Source organism: Calliopsis andreniformis, chromosome 9 (assembly GCF_051401765.1).
Source record: "Calliopsis andreniformis isolate RMS-2024a chromosome 9, iyCalAndr_principal, whole genome shotgun sequence".
Taxonomy (NCBI): domain Eukaryota; kingdom Metazoa; phylum Arthropoda; class Insecta; order Hymenoptera; family Andrenidae; genus Calliopsis; species Calliopsis andreniformis.
The window spans coordinates 13,049,070-13,068,293 of NC_135070.1; the positions used below are offsets into that span (position 1 = coordinate 13,049,070).

Below are 19,224 nucleotides of genomic sequence, written 5' to 3' on the forward strand. Positions count from 1 at the left end.
CAGTGATCCATAACAGAAGGTTCACAAGCCGCGGTTAAACGTACAAGTTACACGCATCATCTCTCTGTGTTAAAACAATATATAATTAAAATCGATGCGCAGTATGCTTCTTAACAATCCCTCTTTAGAAAAGAAATGTCTATCTGCTATTCGAAAGCACTTCTTTATACGTCACATTGCTGCATATTTGCGTCCATCGAATATGGAATGGCCAACTTCTCTATGTCTAATGTTATCCAGCCAGATTCTCGGGAACGCTTCTCTATTCCTTTTCTGGCCACTCGCGAGCGTGTTAGAGACCTTATCAGATATCGTGTCACAAACTTTGTTTCATGCAAAGTTTCCAGCGTACAGAGAACAGCCTCTACTTCTGAATTTCACTTCGCTACGAGTTGATAACGTATGTTATCCAATCGACTGTCTTTGCCACGCGATGGTAGATGCCTGGCTGACCTGGCTGAGCGCAGGAGTAACCTGCCGAAACGATACCGATCAGGTACCATCGTCCTGTCTTCTCTAGCATCAGTGGTCCGCCACTGTCACCCTAGGGAAATGAGAAATTCTGTAGCACCAATTTTAGCAGTACTATAAATCTCTCTTTTACATTGCTAATACAGGATGACCAAGAATTGGTGGTACTAGCAGAAACTGGATAATTCTACATGAGAAAATAAGTCGAAAATATAGAGTTCAATTTTTTAATATCATGTTGGTTTTCGAAAAGATTAATTTTGAACTAAAAAAAGTTGATGTACCACCAGTGGAAAACTCAGAACTCACTTGACAGGAATCTTTACCACCTCCACGGTAGCCAGCGCACATCATCTCGTCATAGATGACAACGTTGATACCGTTCGAACGATGCCACCTCTCGCACACTCGATTGTCTATCACAGGTACGTCCACTGCTTGAAGCGTCTTCGGGCGCAATCTGGATCCTATTTATTTCAAAATATTTGAGATCGTTCGGTAAGAGAAATAGATTCTACGAATAAAAATTATATTTACCAGCCTGCAGCGCACCCCATCCTGCAGCCCAACCGTACTGCCCCAGGAAATCCTCATTTTTTTCTGGCAAACAAATTGGTGCAATGTGAGCCATATAGTGCACTGGTCGATCCAGTCGAAGAACCGCCACGTCGAACCTGAATAATTAATTTTCGGTAATTAGCTTTCACTGAGCAAATTTGTTCCACTGTTGGCTTTACGTATTGGCGATTGGTACCTATCGGCCTGTGGGGTAAATTTGAAGTAGGGATGAACACGAATCTCCCTGACACCAAAAGTATAAGCTGGCAGGGATTCGCTAGCAGCATTAACCACGTAATCGCCGAGGGTGACTTGGACTTGACGAGCTGATGCCCTGATAGCCAGAATAAATCAATTTTTTAATAAATTCCTATAGTTAAAAAAATGATTTTATTTTACTAACAGGATAAAATAATAGTATTCTACTGTAGCTTGTTGGTTCTTATTATCACTGTTAAAATTAATTAAAAAATTTTAGGAAACCTATTTTTTAAATACGTTTTCTTAGGTACATACTTACACAAATATATTAATTCTTAATTTAACATTACTAATCGTCAGAATAAGACGAAAATAAAGAATTACGAAATTGCAATGGAGCCTTGATTTTTTAATTAGGAGTGTTTAAAAATCTGCTTAAAACTGGACAAATCCAACGACACCATTATCAGCGTGGAGCTAGTCGCAGTGATTAGGTCATGGAGAGTAGTAATTAGGTACATATCATAGCCACTATGCGGGTCGAGCATTGCAGAATCCCACTGCACCTGCGTGAGGTGTGTCGGTAGTCATTGCTTTTCTTTTTAAATGCTTATAATTAGCGGGTAGAGACTCAACCACAATTTTGTTACTTTTACTTTTCGTCTTGTCTGGATATCTAGAATCACTTTCAATTTTCCCTTACCATTAATCGAACACTTTGTATGCATTTATTATGCAAAAAATTGTTTCTATTTGCCTATAATTTTGCAGTCATCACATGTGTAATGCTCTTAAGAGTGCAGAGAACACTGTAGAAAATAAATTAGATTTTCTCCAAGTTTGTCATCTACTCACTTGGCTACGCAGTGACCAGCAGTAACTACGTGGAAACGATTGACGAGCGTGCCACCACATCGACTGGACCCGATTCGTATGTACGCCTGAGAAAGCAGAACATTTTCTCTGTTTAAAACGCGATACACGTGTCTCAGAACCATTGACATCGATTTTGTTTCAATTCAAGCCTGACCTGCCATGGGAAGCTGCCGAAACCCGCATCGTCACCGCCGACAATTCTTCTCTGGGCGGTTTGCTTTGAGACGGGAATCCCGCAGCCTGCAATTACAACGATGTAGTTTCCCCATTAAATCTGGGAACCCATGCAAACTTATCGCAGCGATGTCATTCGCGGGCATTTCTTGAAGAGTTAGTAACGAAACACAGGCATTCAAACGTTTGTCTCGGACATCTTAAACGAGCACTAAATTATACTTTTATCCGATTCAATCGAAGTCGCGACGTTAATTTCTAGCTGTGGCAAACGTTAAACGATTCTACTTGAATCGATTGTCGCGAGTCCTACGAAGTGCAAGTTAGTATCACCGAATTAGACTTGGAGTAATTCAGCAAAGCGTTCACTAAACAGTCTAAGAATATCGCAACGTCATTTTATGGGGTCTTTAAAAAATGAACGATTTAAGGTACTAAATTTGCTTGTTAAGTCAATCTACAAGTTAATCGCGTCGAGTAGAACCTACTTGATTCCACGTATCGACCAAATCGATAAAGAGTATCGAGACCGTTTTTGTGGGAGGCGAAGAAGGATTCTTTCCTCGCGAACTGGAGAAACCGGAAGTAGGTACGAAATCAAGAGGACTCGCGTGACGGGGAACCTACGTAGACGTGCAGAACGGATTCGTTGTTATCACGATGAGCATGCAAGATCGATTAGCGAGCAGGACGAAGTTAGGTGAATCGAAATATCTTTGAGGATACTAATTAAGAGGAAACAGGGAATAGGGAAAGAGAAGTAATTGCTTCACATGCACATACGTGCTCAAAAGGAAAGGAATTTCATGTACAAAGTGTTCGAATGGGAAAAATGTCAGAGGTAATTTTATATAATAAAATAAAAAGAGTCAAGTTCGCTTTCTAGTTATTGAAGTTTCATAATTTAGATAAGAAGCAACTGAGACGCAAATATTCGTCGATGGCTCGATATACAGGTATAAATTTACTATCAGAAAGTATTAAAACGATTAATTCATGGATAATGGAGCTAGACTTTTTTCAACAGAAACACTTTCATTTACCATTTAATTCAAGTAATGCTAAAAGATCGTTGAATGACGAGTCGCTTCAACTTAATACTTTCTGACGTTCCTGTACACTCTCCTAATGATCAACCAGATACAAGTTTTTGCTCGACAGACTGCTATGCCTCAGGCACTTTTCACTCCACTTGTTAAGCATTAATAAATAAAAAACGAAACGCAATTCTTCTCACTTTATTAAATAAAACTGCTCCTTATATTTTCTCTCATTCCTCATCTAATACTTCGTATGGAAAAAAAAAGGAACACTAGTGTGCACAGTCTCATGCTTCAGTGCAAATAGAGAAAGTGAAAAAAAAACATGCTGAGAAATGAAGAACATGCATAAAACGAAGATAACATCCTGCCAACATGCTGAGAGAAGTGCAATTGCGGAGGAAGTGATCAATCTGAAACCGAAGAATCGTCTTCGAACATACTGAGGAAAGTGCAAATATAGTGCTTAAGAAAAGATAAGAGAGAAAAACAGAGAGAAAAAAGACGTGGAAAATGACGGGCGTCTCTTGGTCTATACAAGGGGCTAATTCCTTAAATTAGCGTCAACCGCGCCCAAAGGAGAAGGCAGCGTGGTTCGATCATGCTAGTGCAAGAATTGGATGGCATGCTTCAGTAGGAAGGACTTACGATCATCATTGGCGGTCTCCGTGTAAGTATCCAACGGAAGCGGCTGAGACTGATCTCTAGGTGCCTCAATCAGGTTATAATCAGAGCTACCTTTCGGTTCTCTCCGCTGACAACAAGCGAACATAATGCCGCCGCAACTGCCGTCCAATAGGCCAGCGGACATCCAGCACATTAGAAAAAATTCGCAGGTTCGTCCGTCAGCGCACAACGTATCGTCACCCTTCCACAGCGGTCTATTTTGTTGACGCGACTCTGCACAAAACAGGGCAAACTTCGTTCTCTCTTCTCATTCTCGTCGCTCTTTCGTGTCACGAATCACCGCAACCCCCCTTCCCACAGAGTGGAGGAACAAGAAGAAAAAACGGAAGATTCCGGTTTCGTTTCCGCGATTTCACCCGATGCAAACATCGGCTACATTTAATCTCAATCCCGATAGCTCGAGCCTCTTACGACGCAATTACTGCACCTTTTCACTCTCGATCGGTCTCGACCGTCAAGGAACGTCCGAACCGGCGTCTGATTACTCCAAGCCTAGCTTCGGAATACTTTGCGAAAAAGGGACAGGCGAGCTGAGGGTTCGAACGTCTGTGTAATCGAATCGGGCAGCATGGGCATAGCGCCCTTGGGCTACGCTGCTGCATGGGGTTTCGCGGGATTGTCGCCGATACGTTCGCGATAAGGGTTAACGAAATCGTATAGACAAAGGGGAAATGAATGGTTCGTGTTTTCCCTGTCGCAACGTCGTGGCCAGGATGACGGAAATCGTCGAGCAGACGGAAACAGGACCGATGTCACAATCGTTGCGACAGTTGGCTAGGATATTGCGCCCGGCGACTGACTAATTTACGATTATCCGACGAATGCGAAATACAGAGGCGCGATGCAACGTCGGTTTCACTCATTGGATTAGCGAAAGACCGGAGGCACTCTGCGAAACGGGCTTTCGTCAGGTGCAGCTGACCCACGAATCATCGGTCTGTCGTTCTCTGGGTCGTCGATCAGCGATTGCTCTCGGGGAACGTACCTGATTCTAACCTAGGGTAATCGTCGAGCGTTTGCTTTCGATGATCTGAAACAATAAGGCGTCCCTTAGGTGATGATAAAGGGATGAAGGTTTGCTTAAAGAAAGAGAAGCGAAGTGTGGAGTTTGTCTTATTATTTGGTTCGTGGAAAACTGGAGTTTTCTTGCGATTAGTGGTTTATCAAACTTTCTAATGGGTCATAAATTGCAATCGTTTACAATAATCCTATTTGAAGAACTCTTAAACTTTAATTCATTATATAGAAATAATAAAATCGTATATTTAAAAGAAATTGAAAAGAAATCTCGACTCAACCCAATTTAAAAAGAAATCCCGACTCAACCCAATTCCAAAGAAAATTCTTAACCCGATACTTTTGGAATTTCGTACAACTTTATTATTAACACATTCACTGTCCCATGCATCACACGCGATAAACAGTCTGTAGTACCTAATACACGTTGTGCTAGAAAGCTGGACACAGTACATGTTAATAAACACTGAAAGTGTGTAATGAAAAACACAATAGCGATAACTTACCTCTGACGTCCTCCTCGAAGTCGGGCAAGTGGTTGGACTGCTGGAAGAAGGAGGGTGCGCTGCCACCCACCGCTGGCGGAAAGTCATTGTCGCGGAAGATTAGTCGCGGAGTTCGATGGCCCATCACTGGCCTGCTGTATTCTGTCACGGGACTCCTCCATAGCGATTTATGCTGCCTCCAAGACGGAAACCGCACAGCAGGAGGAGCACCGATGTTCCTCCCGATAGGAGGACCACCACCCTCGAAAAGATATCCAGCTGAACCACTTGGGAAACGGACGTATCGACGTCTACGAACAGAATGTAGGGCCAAATCTGTTCGATTCACGTCGTTGCTCCGAGTCTCAACGTAACTGGGAGTGAAAATCGACTCTTGTTTGCTGAGGCTCGTCCCTGAGATCTCTGTTTGACTCGTGGCACGACTTGAAGAGATGACGAGAATTAGTCCCAGAAACAACCATTGGCACGACCTCGTTGCACCCATCGTTTGGCTGAAAGAGTGGCACAAGTTGCAGTATGTAGATTGGATTCCGTTTTGAAATTCATTTTGTGAGTTTAAGGGAGTAAGTAATATTGAATTAACTATTTTAGAGTATCTTTTGCTACTTATTTTTAATCTTCTTAATCTATGAAATCTTGAATATCTTGTTTTACTCTTTCTTTAAATCTCATCCAATTAAATCTATAATGGTTTAAAACTTGAATCAATCGACAATTTTTTATACTGCAAATTTCAAAGGTCACCTTTCCTCCTACGCCCTTTATCATTTTTCACATTACAGAAACTACCTTTCTCGATATTATTAATTGTCCCAACGATTGTTGGTCTTTTTAAAATTCAGAGACAAAAATTCCTCTACCCCCTTTTCTTACACACCAAGCCACCTGGCCATTATTTCTCTCTCAAAATTTCACCGATACACTTTTGCAATTAGGCTGTGCAAACTATGAAGCAGCCGACTGCTGGTATCACCAGCATGAGTAAACCAAGTAAACACAAGGTACAAGTTTCCCAGATAAAGCGTGCCGCGGCGAAAGGGTGAACAGTATAGGTTCCTCAGCGTGGGCGTAGGATGGAGGGAGGAAAACGAAACGAGTGCTGGAAAATCGATCCGATTGTACCAGACGGGGGCCGTAATAGCTGCGATTATATCGCATCACGCGGGATAATTAAATTCTCTTTCCTCTCCTTTAACGATGATCCGTCGATTTCTAGACAAGTATCGCCGTGCTCTCGAACCTGACGATTCATCGGAGCGATTTTCACCTCGATTCACGAGTTTCACGTGCCACATGGCTGACCGTTCTTCGATTCCTCGGCTCGTTACAATCAATTTTCTGAAAACCACGAAGGAAACGTCGCGTGAGCAAGGCTAACGAGCCACGGAACACGCAGACACAGACGAATTCGATTCAACACGAATACGTCGAACGATGTCGTCTTTAATTGCTCTGACAATAGAACACGCGATGATTCACGACCGAGTCACACGCTCGTTGGAGCTTCAACATCTAGGAGAGTTCGAGCGCTTAAATACCACAGATTCTTCGTAAGTTAGTGTCAGAATGAACTATTTGTTCATAACGTAAGCGTAAGTAAGTGTGGTATCTTTTGTCTGACTAATAAGGGATAGTACTACTTAATTTAAACGCTGCAAACGGAGGACCTACATAGAAGTCATGGCAAAGTCTGCATTTTTAATTCTTGATTGACAGAGAAATTGACACACACGACAATTTCGTCGATCTAACTAAAAACTGACCACAGTCTTATCAGAATTTTACATATTGATTGTAACTTTATCCATCAGATAGAAAAAGAAGAATTGGTCAGTCTGTGATCAGCCTTTAATCAAATCGACAAAATTATCGATCGTGTGCCCCTATACTGTATCATGCCTCACAATATCTAGACAGTTAGGGATATCCCTAAAAACTCCAGAACCGTCATCAGGAAAAGTATACAAGACAATCGTTCCCCGAAGCGATCAAACAGATTCCTTCTCGTCGAAAATATGTTGTTTGCGTCACGTCGCACCGTAACGGGTGAAAGTAAACGAGACTCACCCGGAACCGAGTAACGCATCGATTATACGTGGAGATTCATAATGGTACCTGGCAGCATCCGTGTTGGCCAATTATCGGGGATATTAAAGAGGAGTGAAAACGCTAGGCAAGTTTTATGCCCGTCAAGAGTTAACGTCGATTGGGCAACCGTCGTGCCAGCCGCATTAATCGCTAGTTCGACCACGTTCAGGGCAATTTAACGACGTAACGGCCCTTGCCACGGCTGTTTCGTAATAGATTAAAAATCCCTGGACGAGAAGAAGTTCGATTGTTCGCCAGTGATCGAGGGACCCGACTGGCGGTGAGGATTTTCAAGGAGATATGGTCTTCGTTGCATCTGAATGCCGATGTGCATTTCAGAGATTTCATTATGCCATAGATTCAAGGTGATAATCGAAAGAGTTTGGTTGCCACTATCAGATAGAACTGGGAAGACCTTGGTACTTAACACTGACTGCCACGTCATTTACGTAAGGTCAATGATCTGTTAATTAGAGAGCTACTGGGAAGATTAATTTACGTCTTTGTAAATAAAATTAATGAAAATTCTTAGTGGAATCTAATGGAATACCAGAAACATGGTGAAGTGAAGGAAGTAATTTATTAAGGTCAATTTCGTTTAAAATCTTTAATTAAAATATTCAAAATGTAGTTAGCTCATTAAAGTCTTAGTTTTAAACTTGATTCAGGGTGTCTTAGAGTTGATAAAGCGACAAGGTATAAATTAATTAATTATTACCGAATAATATAACTACATCTACTCCAATATTTAAATTAGTTCTTTTCATAAACTCGGTTTTTTATGACAAAGATGGCATATAGTAGAGAATAAATTGTAATCTAAGAATTTCAGAAACATAAATTTACAAATGGAACTTTTGAAAGTAATAATCTGATTTAATGATTTAATGTGTGTGGAAAGTCGTAGTTGTATGAATTTAATGGCTTTAGAAATTGGGCAACTGGAAGACACGGAAGGGTTTCGAACGAAATTGGCTTCTTCGAAGTTGGATCCGAGCCAGGCACTTTTTTCCATAATAAAAGGCGTCGAATTGATGGGGAATAGACGTCGAACGTCCTTGCCAGCGCTGCATCGTGATACCAAGTGAACGGCTCGATGTGTTAGTAGGTCATTGGCTTTGGAGTGTAGATCCAGCAGAAGTGAAAGTGCACCTCTTGCATGCACGACAGTGTGAAGTTCACGTTCACGCGGTGCCACCCGTCCCGCCGGAAGTTACGACCGATCGACCATGTTTCTTTTTCTTCCAACTCCACCTTTTTCTCCTCGGATCTCCTCAGACTCTGTACGAGTCGATATCATCGACAAAACGAGAAATTAAGAGAGCGTATTAACGCACCCTAGAAAATCTAGCCGCGTCGATGACTTGAAAGCATTGAAACGAAGATGAAAAATGAGCATAGCGTAGGTATTACAAGAAAGAAGTGAAGAAAAGTGAAACCCGGTAGAAAATATATCCCAGTTTCTGACTGAATTTGATTCTGCTAATCTACTTCATACTATTATGGTATGATGATAATTTAATTACTGTGTCTTCACATTCTTGCATAGGTCTTCGATCTCTACCTTTTTATAAGGAACTGGAAAGCCTGCCGAAGAAATATATTCGACGACAGGACTGTCGAAAGAATAGTACGCACCTATAATTTTGTGTAACTTCAATCTCCCAAGAAAATTTAAGAAAAATAGTGGTTTACAACTATAGATCACTCGACAGCAAAAATGTATATGTAGACACACCATAAAACTATGTAGGTATTACCAAAGCTTTTACAACTGAGAAATATTTTTTTTATTGTTTCTGTATCGTGTCCATTTAATTGGCCCATAAACCCTGCTAGTCGGCCACTACAGAAGAAATCAAATGCCTTTCCCGCAGACAACTCCAAAACCAGCAATCCCGGCAGAGCACAAGAAAGCATCCTAAATAAAACCGTGACGAAGCCAGTCGAGGAAATCGTCGTTCTTTGAACTCGATCGAAGGAAAAGTGACGATGGACGAAAAAATGTGATGAAACAGTCGATGGAAGAGGATCTCGAGCGTCGCCGCGAACTTTCACCTTCCTGCGACTAGCTCGGCTCTATCATACACAGGCTGATGCTCGAAAGTACCGAGTTTCTTCTGTCGTGCACACGCCGCGAGATCCGCACACCACATGCATAATTGTACGCTATTCGTATCCCAGCTGTTCGTGAAAGCCTACATATGTACGTGCCAGCGTCGTGCACGCGTGTCCATGTTGCTTTTCTTCCTCCGTCTCTTTCGTTCACGTGCCCGATATCCCCTTCGATTGGCGCCACACCAAACTGTCCATACCCCGAATTCCATGTGAACCGACATTAAGAGCGCGCGATCCCCATTACTTTCTCTGCAACGCGCACGGCCGACGCGACGCCCGTTTACTTTCGCCGAAAGCAAACCGAGAAAAAGCCAAAATGAGAAGAGTACGCGCGTGAAATTTTGTTTTCTACCGGCAGGAAACCGTGGCGGCCCCCATCGACCTTCGCCGATCGAAATCGTCGGAGGAAGTACCCGTTCACGGAATTTTAATCGGAAACGTGCAGCGCAAAGCGATGGATGCTCTGACACAGTCTAAAAGCTGGATAATAAGGGACATTGGGCAACCCGAAAATTTCGATTATTTTTAAACTTTGTGAGTTTATTGGGGACCTCAAAGAAATAGAAGTAGAGGAATCCTCATGAGCAAAGAGAAGAATCATGCTTATGGTGCTCTTGTTTACATTGATTAATAATACTCGAATTTCCTCAAAATTAATAAAGACCAGGTTAATTCGCAGCTTCTGCTAAGTTAAAGAAAGCGAAGCAACAAAGAGTGCTTGGCAGGAAAGTGAGGGCACTTCGACACAGTCGAGCTCCGAAAACGGAAGCCGTGCGCGTAATTTTTGTTCTCCTGGTTTTCGTTGAAAACGCTCTTTTGCGTCCATGGTGGTCCCAGAGCGCATATGTTTGCAGTGGATACGCGCGAGCACGCGTTCCACCTTTCGAAGGAAACCGGTTCGAAGAAATTTGAACGTCACAGCTTCTGCTCTTTCTTCGTGGCCTTGAAAGAGCTACGCTTCTTCGCGGTCTAGTTCACCGATACCCTTTCATGACGAACACTTTCCATTGTGTAACGAATTTTTTCTCTTTCCAGTTGCCCGTTTCTTTCGTTTCTTCATCGGTTTCCCACTGCTGATTCTCTTCTTCCTTCGCTTCTTCAACCGCTCCTCTCTCTTCCCTCTTCCGACGAGCGATATCGCCCTCCCTTCTCGTCTTTCCAAAGAGAACAATTCCAGTGGCGTTCGAGCGCGGTACGATCTGCATTGTTACTTTCTAGGAGAAATTAATTCGCTCGTAAACAGCGTAATCCAAGCAACGGAATGAAAATAAAGAAAAAGTGTGTCGAACGGAGTAACGCGCTCGCGCGATTCCGTTGAATATTCATGAATCGCGATAGAGCTTGCCGGGAAGCTGAACGAGGCAGGCGTTTAATGACAGACTACGAGCTGGCATTCATAATTGGATTTTCAGTATCTGCGTGGATCGATCGAAACGGCTGATATGTTGGTGTTTGATATTCGGAAGAAGGAAGAAAGCGTAGGAGCGTGCGAGGCGACTCTCTGGCGACACGTTTCTCTTCAAACTTCTATCGAATGCTGTTACGTAAACGAGGAGTGGTGTTTAGGCAATCCGTGGAACGGTACCGAAGCGTGCATCCTTAATGATCGTCCCCTTGCTCGTCTCGTTTTGGAAAAGAACGGAAGTACTTTCACTGGCTACGAGGTCGGAAAGTTGAACATCTCGATGGCCACGAGCCATTGTCCAGCCGAGAAGTCACACTTCTATCTGCCTTTCGTCCTCTGATTTCTCGAATAATGATTTCTTGTAGTATCTAAAGGTTTTTTGTATCTCTTTGATATTTTATGAAACCTTCCAATTTCGATACAAAAATATTCTTTAATAAAAATTCAATAATTCATAAATTTTTTTATCCAGTAAACCACTTCCCATTGCTTCATGATGAAACACGTTTTTTTCTCTCCTTTGTGAGGTAACGAATAACAAAATATTCGTTCGATAATTTCATAGCAAGGTAAAGTTAGTCGGTCGAATTACCTCCGATAACAAAAATCGGACGATTTTGTTACGCGATGGATGCATCACGCAGGAACGATTATTAAAACGGTAATACGACCCCGTTAAACTGTAGTACGTTTCTGTCCATTAATTTTCCACCCACAAAGAGTCGAATTGCAGCGAAGGTTGCGGAAAAGACCGACGATTTGCTCGCAATAGCCACTTCGACCGAGCATTAAAATCACTATTTAGTTTCATTTGCCTACGAGCTGCCTCGTGGATGGTGTTTTGTCTGATGGACAGCTGGGAGATAGGCTTTCTTTCAAAAGCTGATCCAGACCTTCTCACTTTCACTCGATTTTTCCAGTGGCCATCGCCCGGCTATTGTATTACAATCTCTTTCGCAGGAACCTCGTGTAGCGTTTTATCATTTTCGAATCACAGTCGTACGCTTGTCTCTTCTTTATTTCATGAACGTTTGGAACACTTTATTCAACAGTATCGCTATTACCATCTAGATTAATTAGAAAATACTGTTCTAATTATCTTCTATTGTTCAGATGGAAAGAGTGTCGTTTGCAGTAAAAAAATCATGTACAAAATATATTTTAAATACGCATGAAATAAATTAGTCTTAAAAAACCATGAAGATTCTCTAAATTCAGTTTTGTTAAAGATCCAAAACTCTCTATTTGTTAATTTTTTAATAAAATTGTAATTCTGTGTTACAATACTTTTCTCTAAAAATTAGGAATATTGAATTTTTTGAGTATCTGTCAAGTACGATTTTTTTTAGAAATATTCTAATAAAAAATCTATAAAAATAAATAAATATTATACCCTTAATTTGGATTACATATTTTTTAAAAAATTTGTCATTTTGGCGCTCCAGTAAAACTAAATAGAGATATGTTAGTAGTTGATAGTTTTGGTATTGAAAGAATAATATATTAAAAATTGCAACTATTCTTATACTTCTTATTCTGCTTACCGATTTCTCGAACCAAAGTAGTCCTATCCCTGCAAACTTCGTCTAGCAGTCCCTACGTGTTCTTCCCTCTCACACCCTCAGCAAGAACAACCAGCACGGATCTTTCCACCCTCACCACCGTCTTTTCTTCTTTCTCTTTTTCTTCCGCGCCTACCCTGAACAGTCCTTACCACCATAACACAACGAACACCAAATATCGAATCGCTTCTCTATCGCGGTTTTCACAAGAATTTTCGCGACACCCACGACGATCTCCTATCTATTCATCACGATTGAAAGGTCCAAACATGTCACCACGGTCACCAAAGCCTCGTTTCATGTTTCCTCGAGCGATCTTCTTCACACGTGACTGTGTTCCTTCCCTCGACAACGATAGCCCTTACTCCTTTCAGCAAAAGAAAAATATCCTCTTTTGAATCCTCCCTTAGATGTAATATTATACCCTCTTCGAACCTTCAATTCCAATTCAATACTATTCGACGTTCACTAGTCCGAGTTTCTTCATCGTGAGTAGTCGATCCAAGACGTTTCTTCTTGTTTCTAGTGTCAGACGATTACACAAAATCCTCGAACGCGATCAACCGGAGGATTTCTTCGAAGGGTGAGGAAGATCCACGCGATGGAGGGCTTGCACCATGTCTCTATCCTCTCGTCTCGAGGAGCCCTGGTCGCCTACTCGTCGATGCCCGCCGTCCGCTACGTCGGCTCTCACTTTCTCCGGCGAGAAGTTTCATTTCGGTAGGTAAAACTCTCTCGTATGTCCCCCACCCGCTCGACACCGACTGCCCGAGTCTTCTCTCTGTCTCTTTGAACGAGAAAATCGACTGGTCGGAAGAATACGATCGTCCTTCGATTGGAGGCGCGTGGCGTTTTCTTCTTTTTCACTCGAGTACGTTAATTCATCGTTTAAGCTATTAATCGAGGGAAACGTGTTATCTGGGCACATTAACGCTCCTCCAGATTAAATAAAACGAGTCTAGTCATAGGGGAAACTTAATGTTGATGTTGACACAAAAAATATAAAAGAACCTAGGTGCATTAAATCATTCGATTTCTTTCGAAATAATTTGTAGTAATTAAAATATTTTTATGTTTTTAATGCATTTTGAAGATATAGGATAGAACTAGGAAGAAATAAAATAAAGTAACAGATGAATGGAAACACTTAGAGGCTGAAAGAAATTTTCAGTTCATCCCAAGCGTCGTGTTTGTATTTCACAGAAGGAGAATTTGCAGAAGAAGAAGTTTGAATTATTTGCCTTGTAGGTGGAAAGTTTCTCATTAAATTGTTAACGGAGTGAGTAAACGACTCGCTAGATAACCCATTGAACGACCCAATCTTCTAGCACGCTGCTCTTTCTGCTTCCTCCTATGCTTTGTGGAGTTACTTAAATTTTCTGACGCGGTGAGGTTTCTCCCACAAAACTTTCAAGTTTAAATGCCGCAACAAATATAAAAAAAGAAGCTCAGGAACATTTTCTTTATCCTCCACTGTCTATACTTAGCGATTTTAGAACTTCACTATGACTTAATTTCTTAAAGTAATGTAAAAGAGGTAAATGGTACTGTTTCCTCCTGAAATGCCTGAAATTTCACTCGAAAAAGATCTTCTCTCCTCTTTTGCGAACTAGTTACGAAAGAGGAGCCCCCTTCCCGTTTCGACAGTAATTTTACACTGTTTGCTCGCTCCTTCAAGCAGCTAGGAAGCGATTTAAGACAATTAACAACGACCGTTAATTCCAGAAAAAGAACAAATGCGAGCCATTGTGCCTCTGAACAGAAGCATGAAGAGAAACCTGAGGAAGCAGGATCGTCAGGAGATCGAATCAAAGAACTCGGGGGAGGCATCCATGTCTAATCGATCCGGATGTGACCAATTGGAAAGTCTCGTGAATCCACTGGGAAGCGTATTCAAGAGGACAGGGTTCATCCGTTGCGAAAACATTTTATCTGGAACACTCTCGCTGCTTGGAACCGACGATGCCCGTGCTCCAAAATATGGTTACACCACGAATTATTATTTAAGCGTCGGTGAAAGTGCATGACAAATCGATAGCCAGAAGAGGGGACACGTTTTCGGCAAACTTCACCTTCCAAATCTCACGCAACTCAAGATCGAAAATCCTTCGTCCCTCTTTCTTTATCCTCTTCATTGGAGAAACTGATGGATTACTTGCGAGAAAGTCGAAAATTGTGAGCAACATCTTCGACGGGCTTCCTATTTCTAATTTTCGCTATTATGTCTAATGGAGTGTATTAAATGGGATGGGTTTACACTTAGAACAATTTCCTGAGAAACTCACAATGCACTAGTTACGAGACTAGTCATTATTTATTTATTCCTTTGTTTCACGGGCGAAGGTCCTGTAATTACAAAAGAACAAAAGAGAAGAAGAAGAGTACAGATAAAACGAAGGGAAAAGAACAAGAAAAGAAAGAACATTATGAAATAGAATCTAAAATGAAGCAACTCAGAAGACAAAAGCCTTAAAAATAAAGAATGGTGGAATATTAATAGTTGAAAGAACGCATGGAATACCCATGAAGCGTGTCTGACTAGATATATTCGACTGTCTTATTCTACTAACCTCGCCGCGCCTGGGCCAGCTAATGCACGCCGGAAGTAGAATGAGTCTCAAAGTAAGACACATGTCAGACGCATTTTAGGTGTACCTTCAACGACTCGGAAACGAAGTAACTTGGAAATGAAGCTTCAAATGCAATTTCGTGATGCTTGATCTTCGTCCTATTTTGATTTGTAGAATCATTCTTGAAAATTTCTAACACCCATCATCAAACACTTTGCATAGTTTTCAGTAACAGTAGTTGAAACCCTATCAACATGTCGATTTCGTCCACCAATAATCACAGTCGACCCAGAACATCGACAAATTTCGTAACTTTATCGATTACAAACGAGTCAAGATATGGTCTATTTAGAGATCTATCCTCCAGCGATTGACGCGTGTGTCACTCGTGCTCTCGTAATATCCTTGTGCAAATATTTTCTCACACGTAATGTCGTCGGAACGTTCACATCCGTTTTGGTGATACAGCTGCTCAAGGACCGGCATGTATGTGGAATTGTTACGACAATGGTCAGAATTCACGGTATTCTAGCATGCTCATTCAGGAGCTCGATAATTACTCTCTAATTAATTCTAGCGACGTTGAGTTTGATTACAGTCTAATCACGTCGCGATGAAGAGTTTTTCGATGGAAAGGAATGCTTCCTGTTTTCTGCTATTGAGTGTTCACAAGAGAAACTTACAATTCTAATAATATCTACTATAAATTTCTTATACGATATAATAAAATGAGTAGACAACAGGGAAGTATAAATCACGCTGCTGTAAGATCCGAGTCTGTAACGCATGATTTAACATCGCAGCTACCATACCATTCATGAATGAGTAACAAACTTTTTTCAGCGATTACCATTCATATTAATTTACATGGTTATGAACGATGTTATTAAAAACTTGAGTTCAATAGAAATGACTAGAAGATGTGGCATGTTATTAAATGCAGATAAAATTAATGAAAAAGCAGATCTACTTAAACTTAGGATCACTGAATCATACATATATGTGTCAGTTGAAATGTCAATCATGCAACTAATTAGTCTTCTAAAGTAGAATGTCGCAAAAGGTACGTAAAATGATAATAACGATAATGACGTTTAATGTATGCTGTTGTCACTCTCTTGAAACACGCGTATGAAAGTATGACATGAGTGGATAGTTCGTAATATCGCTTGATTATCGATGAATTCTTTCTAGCACTTTATCATTGTAGTACAGTTAGTTCAATGCGTTTCGTCCACAAAGTTGTAGGACAGGAATGGACGTTGTGATGTAGAATGGCCAGGGTGTTCTAATATTACATATTTATCAAGAACTCAGGCTGCTGAGCATCGCCAATTATCAAATAGTTCAAACTCCATGATGGTGCAAATTTTCAATGAATTCAAGCGCTGTCGTAGACAAGCATGTTACGTGACAACACGTGTTACGAGAGGGAACGTATCGATGAAGAAAGTAAGAGCGTTCCGCGGGAAGGAAGTTGTAAATTTAGGTGACGCTGTTCAAAACGGACTGAGCGAAAGCGTCTCTAGATAAAAATTCTAGGCAACGTGCTGCGCCTACGACAATATTTCTGCCAGTACCTTATCCGCTGTCCTCTTTCGCTGGTTTCAAGTCTGTATCTTTCCATCGTTTCGCTTTTCACATTTGCTATTAAATTTTAAAGACAGGCAAAATTAGTTTTGATTTCGTGGTGAAAATTGAAACCTTTCAGAACCAGTGTTTGCAAGTAATAATATGGTTCCAAGAATTGCTAAAAATATATTTCATATAAATTGTAATTTCTGGTAGTAAAAAGTGATTTAGAATTAAAAAGTCTATTCATGAGTTCCTGGTCTGTTTTTTCACAAGACACTTAGGTTGGTCTAATTTTGCAATAATTACGAAGGTGAAATGTATGATATTTTCGACGTGTCACTTCTATGCGCTATTGTTTTCTCGTCTGTGGTATATTGTTCCATGAAGAACTGAATACCTGTGGAACAATTGAATAGAGGTTTCTACGTTTAGATGTTCTCAGGTTAAGGTCACACTTACAGGATTTATGAGGAAATGAGTTAATTATTCGTCTGTTTTTCTCGTCTTAGTTTCATGTCATTAAATGCTAGTACTCTACTTAAGTTGAGATTACAAACGTGTGCTACATTTTACACAATGTAGTTCGCATTCACTACGTTATATAGTATCTATATATCTTCCCGAATTGCACTATTAAAATACGTAAAACTACAATAGAATACATAGTTCTATCACTGATAACGTGCTACGTATCATTCTTCTATTTGACCATTTAAACTTGAGTTATCGTAGCCACATAAAAGTAACTTTGTGTTTACTATTTTAATCTACACCATAAAACTGCAAAATTGCATAAAAATTGGAAGACATCTTATCCTTAGATTCCATGACGTCAATGAGTTTTTAACAAATCACATATTTCTCTTTTTGTTAACCCTTGTTACTCCACTTAAACGAGACTCATCAACTCCATTTTCTTGGATCAGATTTCCCCAGTAATTACATCTTACGCTGTTTTCCAGTTATCTAACGCAACAATGATGTTCAGAAACAAATCGGATCGCAGACCCATCAGTCTTCAGCGATGCGAAAAATTCCACGATGAAAATTGTGCATGACGATACATTCTTTCTCTGTAATTGCATTTGTTCATCGAAAATGCACGATTCATAGAAATTCCATTGTAGGATGAAAACGAAAGTAGCGTCACGGCCGCAGAACGACGTTCGATGCATAATTAGACTTATTTGAATTGGTCGTTTTCTGTCCCCTCTTCCTCCTCCTGTCCAGTGGGTCGACGTCTCGCTGCTACGAACTTTCCTTGGAGATGTGTCATTATATTTATTTGTTTATTAAATTAACAGGTATCTGACTGTATTATATGCAAGAAAAATAACGCAGGATAAGATCAGAATGTAGATACACAAGTATAATTAGATATGACAATATAATAAAGAAAAAAACTACTAAAAAAGCTATATTTCCTATAATTTGTACAAACTTATGAATTCAAAGTATTGTATAATATTTCCTTCATTTTTAATGATAATGTCTACAAGTATCTTTGCGATATATGAGTAGGAACCGTGTCTGTCGTGTACTGGCATGAATCTACTAGTCAGTCGCGATTGCATATGCCAGGGGCGTGTGTAGGGGCATTAAGGGCTTAAAGGACTAATAATAAGTCCATTCTAAGAAAAAATCAATATGATTGCATGACATACTGGGAATTGATTTCACTGTCTAAGTCTTTCATAGGCCAAATGCGCACAGAAATGAATATCCAGTAGTGTGGAGATATATCCAGTATGATGGTCATACCATTCAAAAATTTATAAAAGCTGCACGTACATCAAAATACGAATATGAATGGTAAGTTTGTTGCGTCCTACATCTGGCATATACTATATTACTTACCATTCCACTCGTCTGTACATTTATATTTTAAGGGTTTTCCTAGTTTAATAGTCGAAAACACTTGAATTTTATTATATTTTCATAAATTAATTTTATAATCGCAAAGCTGAAATACATAATTTTAATTCTTCAATCTTCAATTGCAATTCACATCGTGAATCTTTTACATTTGTTGTAACAAATACAGAATTCACATACTTTTCGAGATTGATTATTAAACTTCTCAAATCTTGCGGTATGTCTAATGATCCACGATATTTAAGACCGAGAGTGTTAGCATTAAACAGCTAATGATACATCCAGCGTTTGAACTGAATCGCTGCACGCGAGGAGAAAAAACTGGGTCGAAAGAGCATGGCACGCAGAAGCAACATCGCTGCTGGATCATCGCTGCTGCACCTTTTATTTATCTAGACGAGTCTGCGGCAACCCGCCTTAGAGTCGTTAGAGCATAGCTTTCTCCATGGACTGGAAAGTCCAATATTTCCTTCGAGCACGCGCCGAATAAACGTTCACCAA

The 19,224-nt window shown here is 40.5% G+C and overlaps 1 protein-coding gene across 1 annotated transcript; it reads right to left on the bottom strand.

The window, feature by feature from the left end:
• Positions 1-381: 381 nt before the first annotated feature.
• On the bottom strand, positions 382-6,014 carry LOC143182838 (proclotting enzyme). The gene is made up of 9 exons (XM_076384113.1): positions 5,531-6,014; positions 4,993-5,037; positions 3,969-4,220; positions 2,261-2,346; positions 2,086-2,171; positions 1,226-1,375; positions 1,009-1,145; positions 781-938; positions 382-544 (listed from the first exon to the last, which is right to left on the bottom strand). Exons 1-9 carry the CDS (start codon positions 6,012-6,014, stop codon positions 386-388), a joined length of 1,557 nt encoding a protein of 518 aa, XP_076240228.1. The 3' UTR covers positions 382-385.
• Positions 6,015-19,224: the final 13,210 nt, after the last annotated feature.